The 21,321-nt window shown below is 46.3% G+C and overlaps 1 protein-coding gene across 1 annotated transcript in view; it reads right to left on the bottom strand.

Moving 5' to 3' along the window:
• Positions 1–15,968, bottom strand: part of si:ch211-186j3.6 (neural-cadherin) — a 244,038-nt gene extending 228,070 nt beyond the window's left edge. Inside the window, exon 1 of the mRNA XM_060070949.1 lies at positions 14,540–15,968. Coding sequence (XP_059926932.1) covers positions 14,540–15,632 — 1,093 coding nt within the window. The 5' untranslated portion in view covers positions 15,633–15,968. The remainder of the gene's footprint in view (positions 1–14,539) is intronic.
• Positions 15,969–21,321: the final 5,353 nt, after the last annotated feature.

The following is a 21,321-nucleotide window of genomic DNA, read 5'->3' as shown; positions in this document are numbered from 1 at the left end:
CCTCGTCCCAGAGGGGGCAAACAAAGACTTCAAACCGGCTGGGAGCCCGTCTCCACGGACGCTCCCCCGAGCTGCGGCGCCGGCTTCCTCTCTGGGGTGGCAGCAGGGGGCTGCAGGGGGGGCTGTGCCAGCTCATTCTGGATCTAGAGAGAGCGTGTAGGTATAGGCCCACCTAGCGAGGCGTTCAATATCATTAACCAGCATGCAAAGTGGTTAATCCGGTTTCCTACGCCTATTGCACCGCTCAGACCTAAGCACGCACTTTCCAAAATGTCTCTGCAGGGCACCAGTTAAAGCCTCATAGTCCTGTCTTTCCTTAGGGCTAAGTAAGAGCAGGCGAACCAGAGCGATCTCTGTCAGGAATAGTGCTAGCTTCGGGGCTTTAACCTCCCTTGACCAGCCTGAAGCCTGTGCTGCAAGTTCAAATTGTGCCTGAAAATGCTTCCCAGTTCGATTTCAACGAGAGTATTCTGGAGTCTTCCTGTTGGAAGCAGCCTGGCTTGAGCCACCATCTCTGTTAACGGTTGTCTCCTCCCACCGTGATGACGTTGTGGCGTCTCCGTGACGTGTTTCACCCGGTAAGGACCTCGCTTCAGCCGCTTACCTCCTCATGGACCCACTCACGTTGTATCTCTGCTCCATCACCATCATTTTAGTGATGATCCATGGTCGCTTAACTGATGATCCATCATCACTTAACACTGAACACAATGCGACTCCAACAATGCAACCTACAACCGTTACAAAGTTATCTTCTTTTTTTTTTTTGCTGTTAGACGTAAATTGAAATTCTGACTGATCCGCCATCTGGACTCAATACGCCACTTCTCAAGCTCTAGCTGAAAGCTGAAATCAACGATATTTGGGCTGAGCTGCAAAGAAACAGCGACCTGACAATATCTAGCCATCTCGACACATGCTCTCTTGCATACACGAGTATCATCGTGTATGAGAGAGAGCATAGTATTCTTCAGAAAGTTGGTATGAAATACGGCCTAAACGGCCTCTCAAACACAAACCCAGGCAGGCATACAGTCACACACACACACACACACACACACACACACACACACACTAGTAAGTACAAAGAAAAAGGCTTCCATCACTCATGCACAGACAAGCACACGTTCATGCAAGCATATACACACAAACACACGCACACACTGGGAAAGGTGTCCATCATTCATGCACACACACGCACACACACACACATGCGCGTACACGCACACAAGCTGAGGAAGCATTGATGACAATGACTGAACGGTCTCATCCAACTGAGAACATGATTGAGGGTAGTCAGAGCAACACTGGCAACCGCCTCTTGTGCGTGTATCTGTGTGTGCGTGTGTTTGTGTGTTTCTCCGTCACAACTCGTAACTTTCTATCGGTGATTAAGACATATCTCTTTCTGATTGTTCGCATCTTTGCTGCAGTAATTAAGAACGAGCTGGGTGAGTTTTACACACCACTGGTGTTCCTGCTGGGCTGGCACACAACGCTTTGTTAGCAGAGACAGAGGGCTTGCGCCGTGTGTGTGTGTGTGTGTGTGTGTGTGTGTGTGTGTGTGTGTGTGTGTGTGTGTGTGTGTGTGTGTGTGTGTGTGTGTGTGTCTGCAGGCGCATACAACGCCACGGCACGCACACAAACACCCACACACAAATGCATTCTCTCACACCCACAACCATCTCTACCCACTCACCACCCCACGCACGCACACCCGCACACACTCACACCCAGACGCACACAAGCACCGCCGCTGAACACAGGAAAATGAATTGTTTATGAACTAAACTGGGACTCCATTTGTAGTTCACCTTCAGGCCATTCTGTGAGTGTGCTACTCTGCGCTCCCACCGATGGGCCAGGCAGGAGCATTGTGTGCGTTCTGTCTGAATCTCCACCGCGTCTCCTTCATCCGACTGCCGCGCTTTGAATGTGTAAACCGCCCCGTGTCACCCGTGATCATTTAGGTCATCAAGTAGCCTGTCGATTAGAGATAATGACCCGGGCTTGGAGACGATTCATTATTAGGTGTTTGATTTCTCCGTCTTCTCCGGCGCACGACGTAGCTTGGTGAGTGTGCATGACAATGAGGGCGGTCCCTCCTTCCAAACATGCGGTGTATGTAGTGGAGCTCACTTTGGGTCTTGCGGTGTCTAGGTCTGTTTCTCGGCACCACCCCGGGGCTTTTGTTAATGTTGTGCCACCTCCGTGCTGCCACGCCCGGGGTGTGGCAGTGCCCTTATCGTCTTACTTATGTGGTGTTGTGTCTGCGCCCACACCCTTTGATGACAGCGGCACCGCGGGAGGCCGGGCTCCTTTCCCCTGGCTTGTGTTTGACGGAGGGAAAAAGGCCTGTGGTTCTTTGCTTGTCTCCATTTCCCTTTCGGTTGACTTCATGTTATCCTTCTCCTTATGTGTGTGTGTGTGTGTGTGTGTCTGTGTGTCTGTGTGTCTGTGTGTCTGTGTCTGTGTGTGTGTGTGTGTGTGTGTGTGTGTGTGTGTGTGTGTGTGTGTGTGTGTGTGTGCATGCCTGCGTTCATGTATGTGTGTGGGTGTTGTGCCTGCCAGAATGAGGAAGAAAGACAGAGGGTGGCAAGAATGGCTCCCTGCCAACAGTTAATTCTCTACTTGTCTCTGTTTAATCTGATAAACTGGCTTCCTGCGGTCCAGACAAGAAATCAATCACTGTAAAACACACACAATCACTGATGCCATTTGGGTGACCTGTGTGTGCGAGTGTATCTGTCTGTCTGTCTGTCTGTCTGTCCGTCTGAGTGTTCCATCTTTATCTTCAGATATTTTGGTCATCACAAGACATCCTATTACATCCTTCCCGCTCATTTCTCCATACGTTTCTATATTACTACAATACTGGAAGGGATGTAGAGGGAAAGAGAGACAAACATGTGGTGCGGAGACTAGGGGAAGAGAAAGGAAGGGAGAGAGGGGGTGGCTTTGGGGGGGAGAGGGCGAGCGAGGAAGTGAGAGAGAGAGAGAGAGAGAGAGAGAGAGAGAGAGAGAGAGAGAGAGAGAGAGAGAGAGAGGGAGGAAGAAAGAGGCAGGGGGGGGGGGGGGGGGGGGAGAAGGAGAGAGAGGAAGAGAGAAAGAGGGAGGATTGGGGAGAGCTTGATAGAGAGGGAGGGAGAGAGAGCGGAGCCGGGGGGGTGAGAGAGGGAGGGGGTGAGAGAGAGGGACGGAGAGCGAGGGAGGCAGGGAGCAGCCATCTGCCCAGACGCTGTGTATTGATCTGTTTGACAGTCTCCTCATGTCCTTAACACACCGTGGGATTGAACAATTGCTCACATTGATAGCGCTCAGCCTCCATCCTCCCAGACCAGCCTCCAGTCCAACAGACAGACGGAGGAGGAGGAGGAGGAAGAGGAGGGGGAGGGGGAAGAGACAGAGGAGGAGGAGGAAGAGGGGGAAGAGACAGAGGAGGAGGCAGCGGAGGAGGGGGAAGAGAAGAGGGAGGGGGAGGAGGAGGGGAGAGGATTGAAGATCGGCTAAAGCAAACAAAGTAGGCGACAGCGCGCACAAGCAAAGGACGAAAAAATAACAACCTTCCCTGACACATAGTGTTGTCTGGAAGAAGAGGAAATCTGAGAGTTGGATGGGAGGAATGAGGCGAGAGAAGGAGTGGAGGAAAACACAGAGGAAATAAGGAAACGGGCAGAATGCTGGAGAGTGGAGTGCGAGCAGAGGGAGGAAAAGAAGCCGGAGATGGAAGGGAAATGAATAGAGAAAGAGAGAGAGAGACAGAGACAGAGACAGAGACAGACAGACAGACAGACAGACAGACAGACAGACAGACAGACAGACAGACAGACAGACAGACAGACAGAGATGGCGGAGGGTGATGGCATTGCTTAGGGGATAATAACACTGAGGCAGAGTGAGTGAACGAGAGATGAGAGAGAAAATGTAAAGAAGCAGCCTTCTTTTCAAGACGCGAGTACCAACCCAAAAGTTGCGCTTCCAGGGGGAAAAAGAAGGAAGAATTGACGGCTTGCATACTCATGTGCATTCAGACATGTAAACCCTTCCCACCCCCCCCACACACACACACACACACACACACAGAAACACAGACACACAAACTAATCGGCACACACACGTACACAAGGGCGGACAGGCAATGGAGTGGAAGGGAAAGAGATGAAGTGAAGGAGGAAGACCACAATTGACAGAGAGAGAGAGAGAGAGAGAGAGAGAGAGAGAGAGAGAGATTAAGAGAGGACCCAAAGAGAAACAGACAGCGATAGAGCGCCAAAGAGCGAGAGACTGAGATTAAGAGAGCGAGAGCAAGAGAGAAAGTGGGAGGAAAGGGATGTTGGAAGGCGAGGGCTTCCATTGTTCTCTGCACATTAAGATGATCGTCAAATGTGCACATACACATGTCCAAATCCATATATGCGAGTGTGTCCTTGTCAACACCACCACCGCTAACACAAACAAGCACAAACAACCTGGAGGCATGCTGCGGCTGCCTCTGTAGGCGGTAATTGATCCCACAGCAGCACACATATGTGCGCACACACGCACACACACACATACACACAAGCGTGTGCACGCATGTGAATCTGCAGGACACCAGAGACAGAGCCAGTGCCATGAGAAGCTTAGTAGACAAGGTACATGCGTACTAACTCTCTGGCCAATCACATATAAGCACAGTAGGCCTACTTGTTAATAATAAAAATAATAATAATAATGGATTTAATATATATAGCGCTTTTCTAGACACTCAAAGACATTTACATTGAAGGGGGGACCTCACTAACCAACCACCTGGGTTAATGCACTACCTTAGATACTTTACTGTTCTGTTGTTATCAAGGGAGTGAGAGACGAAACATGATGTGTACAAGGCTTATTTCACATACATGGATTAGCAAGGCAAGTCCTGACAGGAAGGCAATTATGCATTACGTTTGATAAGCCACGCGGTGAATATGTAGATAGCCAGTCCAAACGAAATGAAAAAATATTCCTTAAAGCTCTGTGCTTGGGGAATTGCAAAAAAACTGAAAAGCACCCAAAAAATATTAAGTAGGCCACTTTGGTAGGCTACAGTTGTGTCCAGATGGGGAGGGGAGGGGAGAGTGGGAGGGAATGGGAAAGGGAGAGAGAGAGAGAGAGAGAGAGAGAGAGAGAGAGAGAGACAGAGACAGAGAGCGCGAGAGAGAGCGAGAGTGAGCAAGCGTGAGAGAGAGACCCTTCCAGGTGTATGCTACATCAGGGTGAGCAGTGGATTAACTCTATTGAAGAGACAAAAAAAGAAGGTAGCCACTGAAGACATTAAGGTAACACTTCGGCTTTGTTATTCAGACACAGTGACTTCCAAGTGAGAACGGGAATGCACACAAACATTACTCAATAGGTGAGCTTAACCAAAACTATAGCTGATCGACTTAAATCGGCAAAACACATCAAATGCAGAATATGAGAAATAGGGACAAGGCTAGGGCTGTTTTTGATTTGTGACAGAATTACACCAGGACAAGAAAAGAGGTAGTGAAAGAAATTTAGAAGAAATACACCCAGTACCGGAACAAGTTAGCCGTCTACCTTAATACGGCAGCGCTTTGAGTCAAGGAGATGTTATAATTCTTGAAAGCATTCCCTTTGATGGCATGCTCTTCATCTGAGGACAGAATATTCAGCATTTTTTCGGTGCTTACAGAGGATGTTTGCTCGGGATGTGAAGCATGCTACCTTTTGTAAATAGCAGCTTGACAAATTGGGGAAAAGGTTGCTTGAAAGGAAGCGCATAAAAAATCAAGCCTTTAAAAGTCAGGCCGCTGTCCAGTCGCAGCAGAAGCACTTCAGTGTTGTAAATGTTAGAGTACAGTTACAGTATATATATTAATACATTTTTATATATTATACATGTCTACATATCTACATATTTGTATACATAGGTAATATATGAAAGCTAGGCTAGTGGCTATGATATTCTTTACGAGGCTGCTTTGGATGCTTCCGCTAAATAAAGTTGATATAGTATGTGTGATATAATACAGTGATACAGAAATAGGGAGGTAATCACCGTAGTCGTTCTGCTGCTATTTTGTGCTAAACAAGTCCTTCCTTTTGGTCGCAACGGCGGCCGGGCAATCCATCACAGAGCCACAGAGGTTTGATCAATGCCTTTAAACGTGCTCAGCACCATCACACATCACTTGCCTTTTACCCTCCTCCCATAATGAGATATTTAGCTCTCTGTGCGAGAAGTGACACAAGCCATTACGGATTATTATGGAGATGCCAGGTATGGCCTTTAGTTGTCCCAGATGAAGTGAGCGCTGGAAAGAAAGAGCCGTTGGCGTTAAAAGGATGTTTGAACTTGAACAGTTTGATCCTTAACTTCGGCAGATTTAGGCAAACCTTAGTTTTCTGGTCATTATCAAATGACCAGGATTTAGTTTAGGAGATGTAGAACCCCGTGTAGGTCCCACACAGACGACGTGTGCACTGAGACAAACCAAAGAATCCGGGCCCAGTGGCTCGGACTCCGAGCGGGTCCTTTAAACAAGGGATTCTTCTCGCTCCCTACAGAGTGTGTACTACTGGTTTAGTGTTTCACTCGCGGGTCATTACACATTTAAAGATGTGTCGGGGCACAGCTGGGGCTGCAGCCTTTTTGAACAACATGTTCGGCTCTCAGGCACCCGCGGTTCCGGCACCACTGGGGATCTGGGACCGCCAGCGTACGACCCGGGTTTCCGCTCTCCTTCAAAAGGCTCTGCAGCGACAACAGTAGCTCCGTGGCTGCGGGATCAGATGGCACATTTAGACCCGATTCTACACAGTCTACCTGCTAGTGAACCCCTCAAGACTGCTCCTGTCTGTGGCAGAGAAACCGGCACAAATGTTGGCTAATGCTAGTCAACTTCAAAAGGCAAGAACCGTGTGACACACAGATCTATCCACACAGAGGAAGGCTGCGCCGTCTCTGGCATAACAGGGCCCTGAGGTAGAAGGGGGGTCCACTAGCAACATTCGTCTTCTGCAAAGCCCCCCTCCCCAGTACCCCCAGAGAACCGGCTCGCTCACCTTTAGCCAATTATTGGGTCCCTACAAACCTGTGGGCTGATAGAGTGTTTGATAGAGAAGCCCCCTCCCCTAGAAGTGTCTATCCATCAACTGTCCGATTGAGTCTGGGTCCTACTCAGTTTAGAGTTTCAATTGTGACTGGGGCTACAGACCAGGTCCAGACAGACAAATTGACATATATCACAGAGGCACCTCTGGGATTCAGTGAAGTATGAAATGAATACGAAATTTGCACTCTAAACAAAAAAAAGCGACATCAGTGAGGATACTATTGGAATTACCTGCCAGCCGTTTGCATGTGAATTCTCCAGCAACAGCGAGATTAGTCCGCTCACCGGACCCTCTAGTGACTGAGACTCTGCGATAAAGCAATGTATTCACACTAGAGGCAACAAGCAACAGGTCCGCTCTTGCGTAAGTTCGCCCCCTGCCTGTTTCTGCTTTGTTTGGTATTGTTGTTGTTGCTGCATTTATTTCTCACATTGTATTCCTAGTACTACTATGTATTTTCCCTGTGGTCCCCGCTGGAGAAAAAACTAGACTAGACACCAAAAAATAAACAATGCCTTTTATCTCCTTTGGTCATTTACTGTGCAACCAAACAGTGAAATTAGTGTATATGAAATATTGACAGCACAGTGGGCTGCATACAATGTCTGCCTGGCTGCTAACAGCTTCAGAACAGGAGGCTTGATGCACAGAATCAAGTGTTTCATATTTTGTTGAGTATTCTTCAAACATGACCATCGGTTACTTTTGCATCGAGTCTAGTGTTAGGGTAGTGTGAATGATTTATTTTGAATCATGTTGTGCAACTTTCCAATACATAACAAGGTGAAGCTAGCTTTTCCTCATGACCAATTTTAAACTAAATTGAATTACGCTGATTCTGTTGGAAAGTAGACCTTTACAATTAGCAATTAATGTAACAATTGTTGATTGGATGATGATTTATTCGTCTGGCCTTTTCAATCAACACTCATTTGATGTCTTTCCCATTGCAATTGTATTCAACAGGCAACCAAGGAATTTGAATCAGTTAGAAAATTACAAAACATTTTTTTTGACCTCTCCACATGAACGATTTCTCTGGCATTTCCAGGCCGCAGCCGCAGCTTATAAAGGCTATTCAGATGGGTCCAGAACGGGCTTGAGATGTAGAATGTGAGTATGACAGGCTCCACAGTATCGCTTCCTTATCTGTTCAAAAGGTAGGAGAAAGAAACTCAACCAGTCGAGCCACCTCCGGCTGATGACTGCTCCACTTAATCGAAGAGCAGCCTCATTTTCCAGGAAGTACAAAAAAAAACTGGAGATAAAGCCAAACCTAAATCTGAGGTCTGAGTTGGTGGGAGCGCAATCTGGCATCGTCTGGACTGTCGCATCCAGAACAGTGATGCCCAATTGGGAACTTGAATTCTGAGCACCAGCATGCTCACGGCTGGCTTTTACAAATCCATTATCAATTGTGTGCTGAAAATGTGAATGATTATTGATCGGAACTTGACATCGAGACAGAGTTAAGAGTGTGCGACATATTTTACAGATACCTGACAAGAGATCATCATGGTGATGTCTGCTCCAAGACAGATGACGACTTATAGTCTACAGCACACCGCCTATATATTCTTTTTTTGGGGGGGTTGTGCGCAACAAAGGGAGACGGTGTTAAAGTCAGCTAAAGGAGAAAATCTTCGGGGACATACTGCATTTGATAATGGAAGTAAATTCACATGTATGCACTACAATACTGATGCAAAATGCACAGCAAACACCACCACAGTCCTTTCGATAAACAGCAACAACAGCAGCAACACCTAAAAACACCACCTATCCACATGCAGCTCACCTCGTCATTTAAAAGGTGCTCTGCCCCCAGGCTTTGAGCGGAAGAGCAGCAAAACATCCATAACCTCTCAGTTAGTGATCCCCCCGCTATAACACCCCTACTGAATTTAAACTTGAGACGGAGACGTGAGCGATGGCAGAGTCGCCGCGCACCACCAGAGCTTCACGTCTAGCAACGCCCAGGGCTACCGCTCGTCCCATCAACTTGGGAACTGTAGTCGGCAATATCGGCAGTGTCACTGATTGTTGCCAGCGAGGCGGGTGAGTGATGTGTGAGAGAAGGGCATAAAACGCACCCTCTCCCTTAATGAGAATTGGATTTTTTGATGTTTAAAGTTAATAAGGTTGCATCGTGAAAGAGAGAGGCCTTCTGGAGCTGGAACTGGCATACTTGGCTCTTTCCCGCCACACCCACCTCGTGGCTTTGAGGAGATGAAGAGGGGGGTCGGACTGTAAAACAAGTCAAGACACCCATTAGGAGAGCTATGCGTGTGATACGTTTAACCACTTAAATTGAGATGCATCGACGGTTGCATTTATATCGGTCGTTATTTCTGTGTGGTGCAGAATACTTTGTAAGCTAGTTAGTAAGTCTCTAACCATATATTTAAACTTGCAATGTAAACTGTATAAAGGGAATTGACTCTAAAATTGTTCCAACCGATGTGTCCGAGCCACAATCTGGATGACATCTGCATTTGCCAATGTATTTCCATGCTAATTGCTTACATTGTGATTTGGATGTCAGCCTTTCCCAGATGCACTGATAATTCTGCAATAGAGGAAAATAATTTAGCTGTTGAAGAATTGTCTCTGTAACATTTTTAACAACGGTAGTGTATTAATTATTTTTTTTATAATTTCACCTACAAAATAAACACTTCTGATGTGACATGGGCTATCTTATGATGGGGATATATGTAAGGGATAATGTATAGAACCCCGGTCATTATAGGGAAAAATAAGCCCAGACAGGGCGAACAGGACACCGACATGAGGCGGCTACTTGCCATAACGAAAAAAACTACGCACAGTGTTTCTTTCTACAATTACAATTCGTAGTGTTGATTAGCAGAGAAATGGTCCGCCAAAGACGTTGACGCCGCTTAGCAACTGAATACGCTGGGGTTGATAAGTTACCAGACTGATACCAAAGACGTGAATCAGAGGCAAAAGATCCACTTTCCTTTACAGCAGTCATTATATTCTTGGCAACGGTCAATTATCGAAAAATAATACACGGCCGGAAATCAGGACGGCCCATGCAAATGAACGGAGCGTTAATTTCACCGTTGCCGTCTTTCGTATCTCTCCACAAATAGTCCGGTAACTTATCAACCCCAGCATACTCGGTTGCTATGCGACGTCAAAGTCTTTGGTGGACTATTTCTCTGCTTATCAACACTACGAATGCCGGTAACAAATATATTGTAAAAAGACACATTGTGTGAGGTTACTTTTTCGTATTGGCAAGTAGCCGTGTCATTTGCGGGATAATGTATAGAACGTCGCCGGGGCAGACAAATTAATGGGACAGACCAAAAATAATTTATCCCTACAGAAGATAGATGAGAGATTGTATAAAAGTGTATTTCCACCAGAAGACTTATGGTGATATCATTCAGAGTTGAAAATGAAATTAATATTTTTGACCCAAAAAAGAAGAATGTGTGTGTGTGTGTGTGTGTGTGTGTGTGTGTGTGTGTGTGTGTGTGTGTGTGTGTGTGTGTGTGTGTGTGTGTGTGTGTGTGTGTGTGTGTGTGTGTGTGTGTGTGTGTGTGTGTGTGTGTGTGTGTGTGTGTGTGTGGATGCGTGTATGTGTGTCCAACTATTTTTATATCTTCACAGAATTTATTTCAGTGAAACAGCGAACCTCTCATCTTATTTCCTACTCTGAAAATGATGTCCGTTAGGAAAAGAATAATAATTAAAAATTCACAACGTCTACTTCTTGGCTAGGATTCGGAGGCTGGGTGCTTGTGACGCAATCCATTAGCTCCGACTAGATACAGTCACATCGTCTCAGCCTCTGAAAGACAGGTGCAACAGTGCAGTGAGGTGTAGGTTCCATGCATGTCTATGCAATTCATGGGAGATCAGGCGATCTCAAGAGTCACTCAGGGGTTCACAGCACCGGCAGAGTCATCTGCATCAGCTGAGAATTATACCAAAAAAATACAAGTAAAACCAGCAATTACACAACACATGTCCAGGAAAGGTCAAGATCTGGATTTTGGGATTAAAACAAATACACGGTTGGTGATGAATGATAGTGTTGTCGAGATTCCCATTGTGAGCTTACTGATGGCGCATGTTAGGGAAGAGCCAAAAATACATATTATTTACCAATTACCAAAGTGTAGCTATGTGCATGCTGAGTGCGTTTCACACAAATTCTGCCTAGGTCCACAAGGCAAATCATGCATGTGTAAGAAGGGCATCTGCGTGTCTGTGTGTGTGTGTGTGTGTGTGTGTGTGTGTGTGTGTGTGTGTGTGTGTGTGTGTGTGTGTGTGTGAGTGTGTGTGTGTGTCGCTGCGTGGGTGTCTGTGTGTGTGTGTGTCTGTGTGTGTGTCTGTGTGTGTTTTTGTGTTGCACTAAATAACAATGTGCTATTTAGGCTCTTAAAAGAACAAATGATCTGCAGACTCCACTTAATCTTGATAAACTAAAGAGAAATTACTTCAAGCAGCTAAAGTACCCCTATCCCCCACCCACCCCCACCCACCCCCACCCACCCCCACCCCTGCCAGCTGTCTGAATGGGAAGCCAAGGGTGGCCCTGCTCCACGCAGACAAACTCTGGAGCCTGAAATGGGCCCAAATTGTTTTTAATTGATGTATGGATGTGAAAGTGTGTGTGTGTGTGTGTGTGTGTGTGTGTGTGTGTGTGTGTGTGTGTGTGTGTGTGTGTGTGTGTGTGTGTGTGTGTGTGTGTGTGTGTGTGTGTGTGTGTGTGAGTGAGTCGCATTCAATTAAACCAAAAAGGTACATTCCCAGTACAATAGCACATGGCGGTAATCGTACATTACAACCTATTGGTCTATATCTCCGTGTGCGTGTGTGTGTGTGTGTGCATGAGTGCCCACACTGACACTGTGCTAATTCTTGATTAAAACCAGCTGCTACTCATTAACCAGAATCATGTGCAGCATGAAATCACACACATACCCTAACACACACACACACACACACACACACACACACACACACACACGCACACACACAAAGTCTCTCATGTGCTGTCTCATGCTCACTCAGTTCCACAACAAACACTGAAACAGAAACACTCATGTTTGCACTGCGACGGCTCGTTCACCCTCAAACATGTGAAGGTGCCTGTGATGCGGTCAGTGTGTGTGGGCGGCCCATAGCAGGCCGACCGGCAAATGATATTGATCACAGCGTGGGAGGGGAGGAGGGGCTTTCCCTAAGTACTCCTGTGATCACAAATCTATTCCCAAGGGTTCGATCCCTCCACAAACACTCCGCCCATGTCTGCTAAATGTACCCAGACACTGACATCCTGTTTGAACAGGAAGCCCATTATAGGGCTGCATCTGCGCTTATGTTTTTATGTGGTTAATGCCATCCATACATAATAATTCCTGGCATTTACACAGCACTTCTCAAGGCACTGGAAGCGCTTTACGTCCCCAGACGATACTTAATGTGCTAGTTAATTACGAGGCGTCCCGTTTGCCTTGCCGTGCAGCAATACCGCCTGCTCGTCTATGCGTCTACGCTTCTCGTCTACATTATTAAATGATGAGACATTTAACAAAATAAGGGCCTTTACAGGTTGATCGATTAATAAAAACATAATTGAGAGAGGAATGAAGCGTGCCCCGAGGGACATTTGTTGGTGTGTGATATCCACTCATGTGTCAAACTAAGCTGGAAAACAGACCAACTTGAATGCATATGGATATACAGTATGAGCTGGGAGTAGGCCTACAAGAAAACAACCCAATTCTAGCGAGAAAATCACAATGTCTATGGGCCATATGGAGGAATTTATTAAAAATGTATCAGTTAGTTCTGACGATCAATATCAATCTTGGAATTTGGTTATGAAATTGATTGCGTTGTCATTCCTCAACAGCATATCACATGAGTTTTGAAAACAACAGGTTTTGAAACAACAGATGGCTATGGAGAACTGCATTCTCCCGAACCCATTACACTTCTTAGAGGGGCTCAATCTCTCTCCCTTCCTTCCTGCTTAACTTTTTGCCTCTAAAGCACTGGATAGTGCAAGTTAGAAATTGAAGGATTGGGAAGATGAGAGATTATGGGGGGTGGGGCGGGGGGATGTCACGAAAGGGGAAAAAAGAAATCACACAAGATGAAGAAAGGGGGTGCTAGAGAGAGAAAGCTCTAGGATTACGGGGATAATACGAGCAGATGGGGAGAGGTCGCGGTAGTGGTAGGCCTACTCGCCTCTCACACCGGATTAAAAGCCTTCTAGCGAGAACTCCTCAGACGACGCGAACTGATGCCACGTTCAAGCGACCGATGGCCCCTGCTGAGCTCCTAACCGAAATTAAACACCCCTTCTGCCGGTTACAACACGGCGAGAGGAGCCTAATCCTCCACATATGCTGCTGCTTAATCATCTCCCTCAAAAACATTCCCGCAAGCCAGAGGCTATTGTAAAACATGGCCCACAGCTGCATATCTACAGATTACAATGTCTGCATTTGATCTGTAGTTGGGAGATATAGGCCGAGGTGTTTAAACCATATGATGAAACCAAGTCGAGGCAATTGCACTTCTTCCCGTGAAACGATCATATTAATCACGTGAATCCACTGCGCCTTATCCCCTGGATTCTTAATTGGGTCGCACATAACCAAAGTGAAGATAATCTGTTCAAAACGAGTGCGCTTTTGGGACATATACGGACTGTATGTTTGTGTTAGGGCGGCGGGCCTATCTGTTACTGAAAATCACCAGGACAGCCACACACAGAGTGTTATAATGCGCACACATGTCCAACTATCTGCATAAGACATTGCCTTTTTTTGATCTCACTGAACGTGTTAATAGATTTATACCAGTGTAACACAATATTTTTTGCACAAATGAATAGACAAAAATTGGTCGTGATCACACCTCCAGTGCCTTCAGTAGGCCTACATCACCCACTCTCTCAGACACAACAGTCACTAGCACGCGAACACACACACACACACACACACACACACACACACACACACACACACACACACACACACACACACACACACACACACACACACACACACACACACACACACACAGGCCGCCAGCAGCAGCAGAAACTGTGAAAACGATCATACACACGGTTAATGCACACGAATGCCATCCATCATGTTCGCTCCATTTACATCATGGGGTGAATGGCACAGGGCCACTCAAACGCTAACGCGACCGACCACCACCTGACCTATTCACAGCAACCATTGCATCCAACGGTTGGATGAAGAAAAAAAGGGTGCACACATCCCTTCCACATGGCAAGGGAAAGGCTCCGAAAAAAGATGCAATGACAAGCGGAACTCAATGAAGTCCCGGTGCACATCGAAAGTGAGCAGGACAAGTTGCAGCCACGAACGCGCGAAACTTTCCGATGGAGATCGTGTTTACGCACCTCTTTTATCCTGAACTTTCACCGTGATCTCCACAAGAGGGTTGGTCTCCCGGTCCAGCTTCCGCGATATCACGATATCTCCGGTATCCCGGCTCACACTTACCAGTGAGCTCTCGGTGTCCGAGTCCACCAGCTCAAAGGTGGGGGACTGGAACCGCACCGGGTTAAGGTTCATCACCACCGACCCGATCCCCGCGTCCTCGGACACGTTAATCAACACCGGATCGTCCGATTCCAACACTGACCGGGACGCTCTCCGAGGGGCCCCCTGGCCGGGTGAGTGTGTTGTAGTCGGGGGACAGTGAGAGGGGGGACACGCGGGCCATCGCCGGGGGGTCATCTCTATGGTTATGCCTCTACTCGTGCGGGGAGGCCATCCGTGGTCACGGGCAAACACTTTGAACTTCACCGGACTCGTCAGCCCCAGGATCGAGTCAACCAGAAGGACGTCTCCGGTTTTGGGCACCACGTAAAAACTCCCGTTTTTCGGAACCGCGAAGTACTTGATGTCCGCGTTGGAGCCGCTGTCGCGGTCCCACGCGGTCACGGTGTGCACCACGGTGCGCAGAGCCGTGGCGTCGTCCACACTCAGCCGCACGTCCGCGCCGACGAACGTGGGCTCGTGGTCGTTGGTGTCCAAAACTTCCACTTGGAGCGTAGCCACCCGGGCAAACCGCACCGAGGAGTCCCCCTCCTGCAGCCCCGCGCCGTGCCCCCCGCAGCCGAGGAGCCCCAGAACCAGCGAGTACTCGGCGCGTTCCTCCCGGTCCAACGCGACCCACGTCTTCAGCAAGAGATGACCTCGTTTGTGGTGGGCCACGACGCGGAATCTCTCGCTGCCGTCGCCGATGAGTTTGAAGCGCGGCGCCTCCACGGCAGCAAGCGCTCCAGAGCCAGAGCTAGAGCCAGAGCCGCAACATCCCTGGGAGCCGAACCGTTGCAGCGGGACGCTCAGCCCGTTGACCCGGGATCCCGGGGAAGAGTTCTCAAACACATGCCCCTGGAAGAAAGGCACCCGCTCGGTGTCTTTTCCGAAAGCAGAGGACACCAAAAGGAGGAAAAAGACAGTCCAGATCATGCCTGGTGCGTTCATTCGGCTGCACAATCAAGCGCTCCACCTCACTAGGGTATACTGGAATAGTGTTTTTTTTTTTAGTGAATATCCATCGGCACACTTTGTATCCACCTTCGCTCCAAACTGTTCTACAAGATAAACGCAGCTCCGTGGATTTTTAAAGGAAGCATCTTTTTTCTTTCGATAGACGCGGCAGAACTTTGGCTCCGTGTTCTCTTGCTCTTCTCGTCTCGTCTCCTCCGCCGTCTCGAGCAACGCACTGCCCGGTGATGCGCGTGCCCTGACGCGCGAAAAAAAACAACTCCTTATTGCTCGAGTGCGCGCGACTCTGCTCAGTGCCGTTCTCTATCCGCCACGCAAGGAGAACGACGGAAAGAAAAGGAATCGTTTACGCGCGCAGGATTTACGCACTGGACATGTACACGCGCCCGTGTTACTTCTTCATAAGATAAGTGAGTTGATTGTATGAGGCACATCATGCAAATGTACTGATTGTTATTTTTATTTGGGGTCAAACCCAAATTTGACTCAAAATGTGTTTCGATAAAATGTATATTTTTTATATTTGGATTTTATTTTTTATTTTGATATCAAATAAATAATCAATAAAATGCAAAATGTGTAAACATTGAAATCTTTGCCGACAGGCAAAAGATTCTTTGTAAGACCATCATTACAGCAAGTTTTATTTGATTGGGAGGTATAATGAAATAAAATCCATCACACTAAATCTGTATTGAACAACTTTTGTGTATCGAGTGATTGAGTAATAAGAGACAATTTTCAGAGGTACTCATTGAAGCAATGTTTTGGAAATTAAAGCATCCTGTAAGCTTGAACGGCTTTCCACAGCATCCATCATCTTAATACATTGTAAAATAAAGCCCTATAACAGATATTCAGATTAATGAGATTGTCTTAGCCATTTCCAGACCGATATACTCTATCAGAGATCTAGACATTTAAAGCCCCATTCTTCCCACTGACATCCAATTAAACCCTCAGAAAGTTGCCAGCAGTCATCAGCCACCGTTAATAAGCTATCCAGATGAAGCTATTGATCACTGGGCAAGATAACACTTACTATTCGACAGAATACAACCATCTTGGGGCCGCAGCACCTGTTCAGAAGGGCTGGACGTTGCTTCTTCCAGAGCCAGGGGATCAGAGTTTAATTCCCCCATCCCCCAACTTGATTCCCATTCGGATGGAGTTAGAATTGGTTTCTCCAGCCCTTCCAAATACTTTCAGGTTCAGCTAATTGAAGTGACCTTCCATCAGCCAATCTGACCCTGAAACAAGCAGGTAAACAAAAAGTATGTATAGCCTCACCCTCCACCCCAACAACCTACTTAGTTTACATGATCCAAAAGGTGTCTTGTTCCAAATACAGCCTACATTTTTTAATAACAGGTGACATATTATACCACCAGGTGTGATTAGCCGTTACTAGCCCTTTTGAAAATCTGCCTTTTCTGACATTACCAGTGGGCGTGTCCACCTAGATGTATGACCGATAGATAAGCAACGTTTACTACAGTCCACTGGGTAGGCTGGTAGGCTGATCTATCCAGCACCCATCTAGGTGGTCACGGATAACTTGTGATGTCAGAGGAGGCTTGTAATGGCTAATCACACCCACACCTGGTGGTATAATATGTCACCTTTAATATAACACACCATTCGTATACGGTAGGTTCTCCGCTGGCCTCCCTTTACTTGTATTTCGATGGCTTCATCTTTAACTTCCCTCAAACCCCCACCACCAGCACCACCAACTTACAAGCTCCAAAAGGTGTCTTGTTCCAGCGACAGCCAACGCTTTTATTTTGTCGTTTTTAACAAGCGCTGGCTACCTGCTTGACATGAGACGCAGCCTCTCCACGCCCCCACATAGCGGAGCCTTGAGACAAAGGAGGGATGTTTCCCCCGTTGTGCACTTTGATGACACTTGTGTGTGTTCAAAAGTATCTGAGCATTCAGTCTGCCTGTATCAGTATGGGGCAAATATAACGGCGACAGAGAGAAAATAACCCCCCTTGAGACGCAAGGGATACCATTGAGAGTGTACTTGGAGTTGCACTCTCAAACTGTTTGCTGGCAACCCCCTACAAAGAAAAGCCTGAATAAAATGGTGTCATCTAAATTGAATCAGAATTGAACAACACCACACACAAAAGGAAGGATTGCCTTGACGCTCACACACACACACACACACACACACACACACACACACACACACACACACACACACACACACACACACACACACACACACACACACACACACACACACACACACACACACACACACACACACACACACACAAACACACACTCTAAAACACTCTCCAGCCTAACAGCTTGTGCGTTGTAGCAACGTTAATTGCCAGTGCTGGGGTCAGTTGAAGGAGAGACCACGTTTTCCACACAAAACAAATTCATTAATCTTCACAATAAGTTGTAAACACAAAACGTCCTTTAGGTGATGACCTCAAACCCTGAGCTCAGGACCCAGCCACAGAGTAAGGGAGAGGGTCATCTGGGATCCCAAGGTCCTACTGTGTTACAGCAGAGCCTCTGGGGGGAAACAGAGGCTGGGGTCCAGCAGTCTTACTACGTTACAGCAGAAGCTCTGAGACGGCCCAGAGCCTGGCTCACAGCAATCCCCCTGTGTTATAGCAGAACCTCTTGGGCTCTCCAGAGGCACAGAGACTGGGCTGTAAACCAGCAACTGAAAGTGGTGGACTCACACCTTCTTTCCTGTTTCGTTATGTAGATATTTTATAGAGATATTCTACAGAAGCCAAACTAATTTGCCCAAGTAGATGAAGCCTTCAGAGGGGGATTTCAATACATTTATTGCTACAGTAGGCTGTCCACACAGTCTTGACTTGAAACACTTTTTTATAGTTTACAAGAGCTGACCGAGTTTGTGTAAACTTCTAATAGCCAATTGAACGGTTACAGAGCCCCGCTTCCAGCAATACGATTGGTTAAAACAATTATGAAACAATAGACTAAGAAACGCCCTGTTGACGTTACATTTGATTTATTTAGCTGACACTTTTGTCCAAAGCAATTTACGTGCATTCAACAATGAAGATTTATTCCGAAAGGTGATAGAAGCAATTATTCAAATAAGCACAGCAAACAGATTTAAGTGTGTCACTATAGAAAGAAGAGATTAATTATTACGTTTTATTATTATTATTATATTATTTGCATTTATTTATTTATTTGTTATTATAAAAAAAGTTACCCAGATTGAGCAGTTCTAAGACTTTAGATACTAATCTTAAATCTGATTTGTTGCGCTCCATACCACATTCGTGAGAACCATTTGATGTGAAAGCTTACCTGGTGATAAAGACCTTTTCTTATCTGATTCTGAGTTTATGGCGAGTGTTTTATTGAGTGTTAGAAATGATTAAATGTGTTGTTGCAAATCTTTCAACAATATTTTAAAGAGCGTGTTTGTGGATTATGATTTGTATTGGTTCGATTAGGAAAAACATATTTGAGAAGTGCCTCCATAGAGGAATCAAAAATCATTTCTCCATTGAGCAAACAGACAATACCGAGTTATGAAACCATCCTCAGTCTACTGGCCTCACTAAAACATCTGTTACAATATAATTTGTCAAAATGACTTTGTTCTGCCCAAGACCATTTCGTGTGACAAGATCGTTCGGATCGTGAATGTAAACACAAATAACACTTTTAAGTGATAAGACATTTTGCCAAGTACTTCTCTGGTGATTCTCTGTCATGTGATCCACCAACTTTGTACTGCCCAATGCATATTGATTCCCAAAAGACGAAAGTGCTATACTGCCATTGTTTGCATTGGTGACAGACCAGTATTGCTCTTTGAAAGCGCCAAGCTTAAAGCCTGGGGAGAGTACAGAGGGGACTTCACGGTCAAAGAGTGTAGACATTTACACCACAGACAGACTTTATATATGGATGACGTCTCGGGTGTTCTCGTAGAGTCCTCTGGTGGCGCGTAAACCTGTCAAACATAAATCCTAAATGATAGGCGTCACGTTGAGCGCTTGTTGTTTGACAGGAGGCTAGTGTAGAAGTTTAAAAGGTCAGTCGGATATTAGATGTAAGTCTGGGGATAGTTGCTTTTGAAATATGAAAGTCGAAACCTGCCAATACCATAGCCATGCAACAGGGAGTGTAGAAATAACAGAACAGGTCTTGTCTTGGTTTCAGGATGGATTTCACTCGGGTAGGTTTGGTATTCGAGCAAGGTGGAAACACCACATCCGAGTCGGGCTCATATTGCCGGAGATTGGAAAGATACCGTAACGCAAAAAAGGGAGAATAGGAGGACAAGCTTGAACATGACAGGATCCGCGTTAAATGGAATATTGTTTATAGGCTATACGGCGAGAGGGGAGAGAGGGATGGAGGGATGGAACGAGACAGGGAAGTAGGGATGGGAGGCAGTGGAAAGGAGAGAAGGAAGGAAGGGAGGGAGGGAGATTTAGAGGGAGGGATGGAGAGAGGGAGCACGGTAGGGATAAGGGAGGCCAAAGGTGAGGGAGGAATAGAGAGAGATATGATGAAAGAGGGGGAGCGAGAGAGGGAGGAAGGGAAGGAAGGAGAGAGCGAGCAAGTGAGGGAAACTGAGAGAGGGACGAAGGAGGGAGGGAGGCAGCAACTCTGGAAGAAAGAGAGTGTGTGAGAGAGAAGGGGAGCAGGCTGTGAGAGAGAGTGGGACAGGGGGGGGAGAGTGAAAGAGAGACAGAGGGAGGATTGGGAGCTGGGGAAAAGCAGCATGCAAGTTCATTATCCAGACATAGATTATTTTTTGTGACCACCTGCAACAGGCCTCGCCATCAAGGGAAATATCTTGATAGGACGATAAAGAAAACAGCGAAGAAGAAATGCACTCAATAGAGGTTTGGAGACACGCCAACTGGACTCTGCTTCTAACACAATCTGGAGATCCACTGGGCCATAAATTGGCCTAGGTGTAGAAAGAGTTGTGTCTGTGTGTGTGTGTGTGTGTGTGTGTGTGTGTGTGTCTGTGTCTGTGTGTGCGTTTCTGTTATAGAAAGAGACACCTAAAGAGAGAGCAGCTTTACCTAAAGTAGCAACAAACAAACACACACATACACACACGCACACACACACACGCATTTGTTTTGTTTGTGCGTCATTGTTCGGCTACTTTGCACCAACAACAGCATGGACATTAAATCGATACAGGTGAAATATCTAATAAATTAATTAAGTGAATGAAAAAGGACTCGATCATCATTCTTCCCAGGTTTGTGTTATTGTATTGATTGATTGGAAAATAATCGGCCATGAATCAAACATCCATTACACAATCATGAGGCATGAAAAAAATGAAATCTTGAAATGGTCTTGTTTGTAAGGAATGCATAAGTTACATTTGTATGTAATTTGCATAAAATGACCTTGATTACAACACAGCGTGCCGCACTAAAAGAAAGTATTCATCCACTTTTCACGAGTTGATGCATAGTTCTGCTTAGTATTCCTTCTATTGGATTTCATTTTATATGCCACTGATTTAATATTTTAAGGATGAACTGATTTGTAACGGGAACACAATTTCTTTTTAACCATAGGGAAAATAAATGGATGTGAAAGTCCCATGTATTCTGTTGCATCCCATAATCCATTTTGTACACTTATTATCGTTGTTATATTTTCTGTGTAA

Source organism: Gadus macrocephalus, chromosome 14 (assembly GCF_031168955.1).
Source record: "Gadus macrocephalus chromosome 14, ASM3116895v1".
NCBI classification, from domain to species: domain Eukaryota; kingdom Metazoa; phylum Chordata; class Actinopteri; order Gadiformes; family Gadidae; genus Gadus; species Gadus macrocephalus.
Note: the sequence above shows the minus strand (reverse complement) of the source record. Positions and strands in the feature narration are given on the sequence as shown.